This window comes from Marmota marmota, unplaced genomic scaffold, assembly GCF_001458135.2.
Source record: "Marmota marmota marmota unplaced genomic scaffold, marMar, whole genome shotgun sequence".
NCBI lineage: Eukaryota > Metazoa > Chordata > Mammalia > Rodentia > Sciuridae > Marmota > Marmota marmota.
This window is the reverse complement of record NW_026000172.1, coordinates 1,579,971-1,589,297: the sequence shown is the minus strand read 5'-3', so window position 1 is coordinate 1,589,297 and position 9,327 is coordinate 1,579,971. Positions and strand designations below refer to the sequence as shown.

Here is a 9,327-nt window from a genome sequence, read left to right as displayed (position 1 = left end):
TTTTAACTGCTCCAGTGACCCCAGGTGAGTGGGCTGGGCGGGGCTTGGTGGGAGTCCCGACGCAGGCAGTGCGGTTGGAGCCTGCGGGCACAGCTGTGAGGCTGGCACCCTGTGGGCCGCGGGCACCACCAGTCTTCTTGGTGGTCTGGCATCTGCTGCTCTCTGCCCCTCTGCTGAGTCCTTCCCTCGGGTGCCTCTTGGGAGTGTCTTTGGTCCTTTTTGTATTCCTGAGGGAAGCTGTTCTGTTGAGGTGCTCTCCCATCTCCTGGCCTCTCATTTGCACTTCTTGTTATTTTTGTCTGCTTTACAACTGTCCCTAGTCCTAGGGTCACAGTGGGATCTGGCCACTGTTCCTGCCCTTGGCCTCGTCCTGCTCCGTTTCCTCGGAGGGGAGCCTTGGAGGTGCCCGCTGCCTTGTCATCGTCTCCAGAACTCCGTCTGTCACACTGTTTGTTTCACTTTTTATTATTATTTCTTTGATATGCTCTTTTATTTCCATTTTTAGTGTTACCAAGTCATAACGTACACTCCTTCATTTCATTATCCATTTGAGGACTACTTGATAAAAAGTCCACGTCCCACACATTTCCTTCCATGCAGAGGAGGCAGGGATGTGCACGCAGGAGCCCGGGGTTGGTGGTTTCTAGTGCAGGTGATGCGCTGGCCAGCACCTGAGCTGGGAGAGACAGAGCTTCCTTCTGTCCCCAGATCCAAGGAAGCCCCTACCACAGCTCACCCTGCTTCACTGTAGCCAGCACAGGGGTGGCAGGGCCACAGTGGATGACCCACTGGCGGTAGACACCCTCCTGAGCCGTGACTGACTCCTTCCCTTCAGCCCCAGGTTTGCTCTTCCCACGGCCCAGCCTGCTGTCCGTGGAGGGTGGAGCTGTGGAGTAGCTCCCCTGAGAGAGGGGACAGGAGGGAAGTTCCAGCTCACTGCAGGAGCTCGCTCCTGTCCAGTAGCTTTTGTTGGAAGGCTCAGGACAGCCCAGAGGACAGCCTAGTCCTAACGTTGTTGTGAAGAGGAGATCAGCCTGCATCCTGCCATTCCTTCACCTCGCATTGTGTTGGATTCCATCGTCCTCCCTGGGAGTCTCCGTGAAAGACTGTTTTCCTGCACAGTACCCGGGTAAAGGACAGTGCTGACGAGTTTAATCTTTCCAGTAACGACAGAAGTTGGTGTGAATACCACTCTTTTACTAGAAAGTGTACAGACTTCATTAAAAAAATAATAATAATGAACGAAACTAATCAGGCACAGTGGTGCACTCCTGTAAGCTCAGCTACTGGGGAGGCTGAGGCAGGGATGACAAGTTTCAGGCCAGCCTCACAACTTAGTAACACCCTGTCTCAAAGTAAAAGATGAAAACGCACTCAGGCACAGTGCTGGAGTGCTCCTGGGTTCAGTCTACCCTGTTGCCTAAATAAGTAAAACTAAACAATACGTTTCAAATATTGTAGTTTATAAATGGATTTGAAAATGTCAAATTTTTTTAAAAATATGAAGGTTAAACACATTACAATTTAATATGATTCTTAGGTAACAATACAGAATTCAAAATCTCCAACAATATAAAACGAAGATACTTTATTAAATACGAAAAAGTAAAATAGTTTTTTTCTTTTTTTAAGTGTATTCTTATAAAGCAGAGGGTATCAGAAGTGTCATAAGTCGTCCAGGAGATATTAGTACAAATTTTCCTGACTTTCCTTTTTTTTTTTTCCCCCGTGTTTTTTTTGTTTTGTTTTTTGGTACCAGGATTCAGCTCAGGGACGCTTAACCTGAGCCATATCCCCAGCCCTGTTTTTTGCTTTTTTGATACAGGATCTCACTAGGTTGCTTAAGTCTCCCTGAAATGCTGAGGCTGGCCTTAAACCTGTGATCCTCCTGCCTCAGCCTCCTGAGCTACTGGGAGTATGGGCGTGGCCACCATGCCTGGAACAGAAGCAGTTCTGAGGGACAGTGACGTGTGTCAGTTTCAGTACCACTGTGTTAACGTCTCCTCTGTGGAAGGGCTTCCACCTGGAGGAAGAACTGTTCTTGCCGTACACGCTTAGGGTCATTTTTTCTTATTTTAGTGACTATGAGAATACAAAAGAACAAAATGCAGAGATAGCGGACAAGGTGCTAAGAGTCTCCCTAAGGGGGCTGGGGATGTGGCTCAAGCGGTAGCGCGCTCGCCTGGCATGCGTGCGGCCCGGGTTCGATCCTCAGCACCACATACAAACAAAGATGTTGTGTCCGCCGATAACTAAAAATAAATAAATAAATATTAAAATTCTAAAAAAAAAAAAAAGAGTCTCCCTAAGGGCTGCACCTGTGGGTTACTTAAGGAGCATTTTGTTCATTTATTTGAATAGTCGTCAGTTTGCTCTGAGGTTTGTAAGAGCCAAACCCCTGCCTCTGCTGTCTGGGACTAGTCTTCTCTGGAGTGTCCTGGGGCAGGCTTCTCTAACGTGCTATCTTCTTGTACAGCTGCACCTTCTGGACCTATCCAGCTCCCCTGAGAATGCTCAGGGCCACCCCTCCACGCAGCCTCTGACCCTGTCCAGTGAGAGTAGCTGTAGTTTCTTTCCCCAGACACTCAGCAGGGTGGCCTTGTCTGGTTCTAACTCCTCTTTTTCCCAACCAGGAGATGTACTTGAGGCCTGTCCTGCCAAGTCCTGTTGTGGAGACAGCAGGAGGTGACCTGGTGCTTGTGTGCCTCTGCCCGCTTGGGGGGGACTGCGGGCGGTGAAGAGCCTGGGCGCTTCAGGGGCTGAGTGGGAGGCAGGGCAGCAGGCTCAGGGCCAGAGTGACAGGAAGCAGGGCCGTGGGACGAGCAGGAAAGGGGAGGGAAGAGGAGCCAGGAAAGCCAGGGCCAGGGGCCTGGCCTGAAGAAATGGCCTGAGGTTGACAGAAACACCAGTGCCTCTCTTGAAAACTAGCCTGCCACACCAGAGACCGGACCCAGACTCACCGGCCATGTTTCCTGTCATTTCTTGTCTCAGTGTTCCCCAGGACATCTCAAAAGGTCTCTCAGAGCACGGAAGAATTTTGTTTTCACAGTGTGGTCATTGGATTTATTCTGACCTTTAAAAAGCTCTTACTTGAATTGGGCAGTAAGTATTTGTTTTGATATAAGGTAATACAACATCCTTAAAAAGACAGATATTCATTTAGTTTGCATTTTCGTTAGTAGGACAGTTTTAAGATCATTGGTGTTTTGGATCTCTTTAGACTAATTTTAGATAAATATACATTAGTAGCCTGGCATTTGTAGAGATTTTTTTTCCCCAAGTCTGGAAAATAAGATTTAATTTGAAAGATACATGATAACATATGGAATTTTCTTTCCGCAAATAATCTCAGATTCTGTCTAGAATGGACTTAAACTATCATTTACTCTGAATTGAAAAGGACGTACACAGAATACTTTCTTTTTTTTCCTTTCATTTATTTTAATTTTTTTAATTAATTTATTTTTTACTTATATATAACAGTGGAATGCATTACAATTCTTATTACACATATAGAGCACAATTTTTCATATCTCTGGTTGTATACAAAATATATTCACACCAATTTGTGTCTTCATACCTGTTCTTTGGAGAGTAATGATCATCACATTCCACCATCATTAATAACCCCATGCCCCCTCCCTTCCCCTCCAACCCCTCTGCCCTATCTAGAATTCATCTATTCCTCCCATGCTCTCCTCCCTATCCTACTATGAATCAGCCTCCTTATATCAAAGATAACATTTGGTATTTGTTTTTTGGGGATTGGCTAACTTCACTTAGCATTATCTTCTCTAACTCCATTCATTTACCTGCAAATGCCATGATTTTATTCTCTTTTATTGCTGAGTAATATTCCATTGTGTATATATGCCACATTTTTTTAATCCATTCATCCACTGAAGGGCACCTATTTTGGCTCCACAGTTTAGCTATTGTGAATTGTGCTGCTATAAACATTGATGTGGCTGAGTCCCTGTAGTACGCTGTTTTTAAGTCCTTTGGGTATAGACCAAGGAGAGGGATAGCTGGGTCAAATGGTGGTTCTATTCCCAATTTTCCAAGAAATCTCCATACTGCTTTCCATATTGGCTGCACCAATTTGCAGTCCCACCAGCAATGTATGAGTGTACCTTTACTCCACATCCTCACCAACACTTATTGTTGTTTATCTTCATAATGGCTGCCATTCTGACTGGAGTGAGATGAAATCTTGAGAGTGGTTTTGATTTGCATTTCTCTAGTTGCTAGTGATGATGAACATTTTTTCATGTATTTGTTGATTGATTGTACATCATCTTCTGAGAAGTGTCTGTTCAGGTCCTTGGTCCATTTGTTGATTGGGTTATTTGTTTTTTTAGTGCTTAGCTTTTTGACTTCTTTATATACCCTAGAGATTAGTGCTCTATGTGATGTGTGAGGGGTAAAGATTTGCTCCCAAGATGTAGGCTCTCTATTCACCTCACAGATTGTTTCTTTTGCTGAGAAGAAACTTTTTAGTTTGAGTCCATCCCATTTATTGATTCTTGATTTTAATTCTTGTGCCACAGGAGTCTTATTAAGGAAGTTGGGGCCTGATCCCACATGATGAAGATTAGGGCCTATTTTTTCTTCTATTAGATGAAGGGTCTCTGGTTTTGTTCCTAAGTCCTTGATCCATTTTGAGTTGAGTTTTGTGTATGGTGAGAGAAAGGGATTTAATTTCATTTTGTTGCATATGGATTTCCAGTTTACCCAGCACCATTTGTTGAAGAGGCCATCTTTTCTCTAATGCATATTCTTGGCACCTTTATCTAATATAAGATCATTGTAATTTCATGGGTGAGTCTCTGTGTCCTCTGTTCTGTACTGTTGGTCTACCAGTCTGTTTGGGTGCCAATACCATGCTGGTTTTTGTTACTATTGCTCTGTAGTATAGTTTAAGGTCTTATATTGCGATACCACCTGCTTCACTCTTCCTGCTAAGGATTGCTATAGCTACTCTGGGTCTCTTATTTTTCCAGATGAATTTCATGATTGCTTTTTCTATTTCTATGAGGAATGTCATTGGAATTTTGATTGGAATTGCATTAAATCTGTGTAGTGCTTTTGGAAGTATGGTCATTTTGGTAATATTAATTTTGCCTATCTATGAGCAAGGTAGATCTTTCCATCTTCTAAGGTCTTCTTTGATTTCTTTCTTTAGGGTTCTGTAATTTTCCTTATATAGATCTTTCACCTCTTTTTTTTTGCTTTTTTATATGAAGAAACATGTGCACTGGTTATTTTGCTTGTTCTACAGAGTGAGGCTTTCTATCATAGACACTGTCACTTAACTTATGACACAGTTAGAACCACATCATCATAGGAAGAGGAAAAGAGTGGCCAGGAGTGGACTCGTGCCTTCACGAGGGTCACTTGCAGTTAGATGTTAAAGCTGCTTCATGATATTTCAGAGGTAAAGAAAGCCATCATCGGGACTGAGGTTGTGGCTCAGTGGTAGAACGCTCGCCTAGCACATTCGAGGCCCTGGTTTTGACCCTCAGCACCACACAAAAATAAAATAAATGTATCGTGTCCAACTACAACTAAAAAATAAATATTAAAAAAAGAAAACCATCATCAATGTGCATTTGACTTACTGCTTTTTTTGGCAAGGGTAAAAATAGAATTTGTGTCAATGAGTTATTACTTTGCATTGAACAAATACAGTGGTAAGTTATTGAAGATACTTTATTTTTGGTAATAGATACTTTTCAAATCATTTCGCTTAAAACAATACTGAAAAGTCATTTGGTCATGCCAGAGTTTCTTGGAGTCAACATTGCTAAGGATGCTTTTAAGATGTGACATGTTGTCTTCATTTATCTTAAATTGTATCACAAAATTATAGTTGTATTGGGCTGGGGCTGCAGCTCAGTGGTGTTTGCCTCACATGTGGAATGCACTAGGTTCAAACCTCAGCAGCACATAAAAATAAATACATAAAAAGATATTGTGTCCATTTACAACTAAAAAAATTTTTTAAAGCCATATTGCCATAAAACCATATGCCACACATCAAGATTTTCTCAGTCTGATTATATGAATGTGTAATATGCTAATTTAATTAATAAAATAAAATCCTTGCTTTCTAAGTTAAGCATAACACCCAGGATTTTTACATCAGTATTCTGAGTAGCAAAATAAGAAACATTACTATTCATTTACAAATCTGTAAAAAAAAATCTGTATGGTAGACTTTTTTTTTTTTTTTTACAAATTTATTAGAAATTTTATATATCAAAATCCACATGATTCTTGGAAAGGAATACAAGCTAAACAAGTGACTCAATTTTAAATTCTTCCACATTTACTGTGCTGAAAAAGTGAGGATCATTCTTGGACTGAATCTCAGTCTCAATACTTCAGGACTCTGTTTCCTCTCTTAAATGACCCTCATCATGATCTTCACAGAAGAGGAAAGAGACCGTCATAAACAGGGGGCTTGGGGCAGTGTTTTTTCTGGGGTCACTATGTGCTGTGCACACCCAGCATCCGCGCTGGGGAGCTGGTAGCTGGTAGCTGGTGAGGTGGGGCTCCTGCCTCCCACAACCAAATCCCGGCTCAGTGTGTGAGTGATCTGATTTCTTTGACTTTAGGGCTTTTCAAGAGATACTTTTTTAAATTATAAATTTAAAGATAGAAACAGAAACATAAAACTATAGAAAAAGAGCTTGCTTTTCTTTCCTTTTCTGGGACAAAGGATTGAACCCAGAGGTACTCTATCACTGAGCTACATCCCCCAGTCCTTTTTTAAAAATTCTGAGTCAGGGTTTTGCTAAATTGCCCAGACTGGCCTGAAATGTATGATCATCCTGCCTTAGCCTTCAGAGTCACTAGGAGCACAGGTGTGGTCACCATGTCCTGCTAAAGCTTGCTTTTTCTTGCACAACTTCCCAGCATCCTTCCTGCTTCGAGATGATTTGGGAGTCACTTGGTTTGGGGGAGAGGAATCTTTCAGAAGCTGAAGAAACCTACCAAGGGAAAGCAGCTCAGCCATTGACTCCTGGTTCTCTCTTACAGATACTGCAGGAGAAGAGGCTGGGTGCGGTCCACTCTCATCATGTCTGTCCCTCAAACCAGTACTTCTAAAGGGAAAGTCATGCTCAAGGAGTACAGTGGCCACAAGATTGAAGTAGAGCACATATTTAAATGGATCACTGCCCATGCAGCTTCTCGGATCAAAACCATTTATAATGCTGACCATTTGAAAGAAGAATGGAATAAAAGCGATCAGTATTGGGTAAAGATATACCTGTTTGCAAACCTTGACCAGCCGCCAGCCTTCTTCTCTGCACTGAGTATAAAATTTACAGGGAGAGTTGAGTTTATTTTTGTGAATGTGGAAAATTGGGACAACAAGAGTTACATAACAGATATTGGTGTATATAACATGCCATCATACATACTTAGAACTCCCGAAGGAATTTACAGGTATGGAAACCACACAGGTGAATTTATATCCCTTCAGGCCATGGACTCATTTTTGCGCTCATTGCAGCCGGAAGTAAATGATCTGTTTGTTCTGAGCTTGGTTCTCGTCAATCTTATGGCTTGGATGGATTTGTTCATTACACAAGGAGCTACCATAAAGCGGTTTGTGGTTCTCATAAGCACGCTGGGGACATACAACTCGCTGCTGATCATCTCCTGGCTGCCCGTGCTGGGCTTCCTGCAGCTGCCCTACTTGGACAGCTTTTACGAGTACAGCCTCAAGTTGCTGAGGTACTCCAACACCACCACGCTGGCCTCGTGGGTGAGGGCCGACTGGATCTTCTACTCCTCGCACCCGGCGCTCTTCCTCGGCACCTACCTTGGACACGGCTTGCTCATCGACTACTTCGAGAAGAAGAGGCGACGAAGCAACGCAGACGAGGTCAACGCCAACAACTTGGAGTGGTTGTCCAGCCTGTGGGACTGGTACACCAGCTGCCTCTTCCACCCCATCGCCTCTTTGCAGCACTTCCCTGTGGACTCGGACTGGGATGAGGACCCAGACCTGTTCCTGGAGCGTCTGGCCTTCCCTGACCTCTGGCTGCACCCTCTGATTCCCACCGACTACATCAAGAGCTTGCCCATGTGGCGGTTTACCTGCCTCGGGGCGCGCTCCGAGGAGGACCTGTCGGAGGGGTCCCAGGACACGGAGAACGACTCGGACGGTGAGGGCGCGGACTCGGGAAGCCCAGAGCAGGGAACCCTGGAGGGTGCACAGAGCAACCACCCCGGCGGGGCCTGTGCAGGGGCCTGCGAGGCCTGCGGGACCAGCCCTCGCGCGCCGGGTGCCGAGGACTCACAGCCCGAGGACGCGCAGCCGGACTGGGGCGCCTGGCCGGCTGCTGTGCTCCGCAGCACCGAGTGCGTGGTCTGCCTGGAGAACTTCGAGCGCGGCTGTCTGCTGGCAGGGTTGCCCTGCGGCCACGCCTTCCACCAGGGCTGCATCCTGATGTGGCTGGCCGGCGGCCGGCACTGCTGCCCCGTGTGCCGCTGGCCCTCCTACAAGAAGAAGCCGCCCCGCGCTCCACGCCCGCCCGCGCCCCACTCGGCCCCGGCCTAGCTGCCCCTGCGATCTGCTGGTCACGCGTCCCTGTGGCTTGGTGCAGTCTGGTATCCTGCAACGCCGCCCTCGGTGACGGTTTGCTTGGTTGCCTTGCGTGTCAGTTGAATGCATACTTAATTGTAAAGACTTACTTACAACCTTGGAAACTCAGAAGTTCGTGTTTTTTTGTAAGCACAAAAGAATATGATAAAAATTTATCCTAGCAAGATACCAGGTAGGGTCAGTTCTAATGGAATCGAGCCGGTTTCTTTCCTAATGTTTCCTCCCTTTTTACAATCTCTGTCCACACCTCTTGGTTAAATAATGTATGCTCTGAGACATGAAATTAAAACAGACCTACAAAATAAATTATTTTAAAACCAGAAGATTGCAGGTTTTCCAATGTTAAGTTGTTTTTGATGAGGTGGCCGGTTTCTGTAGGTATTTTGTCAAACGTGACTCCGTGAGGAAAAAGGTAGAAATTGTGTTGCTGACACTGGCCAGAGGGGGTGTCAGCCCCCCTTCAGCTTGGTTAGCTATGGAGGGAAGGGGCTTCATTTCATGGAGGGCTGCTTTATAAGGATTAAGTGATTTATTACCACTTAGCATATTCGTCTTAAGAAAATGAGCTATAGCGTATTCACACAAAAAGTACTTTGTTATAACTGACTTTTTATTTTGAAAAATTTTAAGAGTAAAGTTGAAATCATTGTATGATAAGCATCCATTTCTCTTTGTCTAATTCACCATTTCACATTTCTTACATTTGC

The 9,327-nt window shown here is 44.5% G+C and overlaps 1 protein-coding gene across 6 annotated transcripts in view; it reads left to right on the top strand.

Moving 5' to 3' along the window:
* The window catches only part of Rnf103 (ring finger protein 103), a 20,400-nt gene extending 11,457 nt beyond the window's left edge, over positions 1–8,943 (top strand). The window contains exons 1-3 of one of the 6 annotated variants that reach the window (XM_015506342.2): positions 1–24; positions 2,992–3,102; positions 7,045–8,943. In XM_015506342.2, the coding sequence (XP_015361828.1) occupies positions 7,085–8,575 (1,491 nt within the window). In that variant the 5' untranslated portion in view covers positions 1–24; positions 2,992–3,102; positions 7,045–7,084 and the 3' untranslated portion in view covers positions 8,576–8,943. Of the gene's footprint in view, positions 25–91; positions 1,130–2,988; positions 3,103–7,041 lie in introns of those variants that run through there. The other 5 variants (XM_015506341.2, XM_015506344.2, XM_015506343.2 and 2 more) reach the window with 5 other exon arrangements.
* The last annotated feature ends 384 nt before the right edge of the window (positions 8,944–9,327 follow it).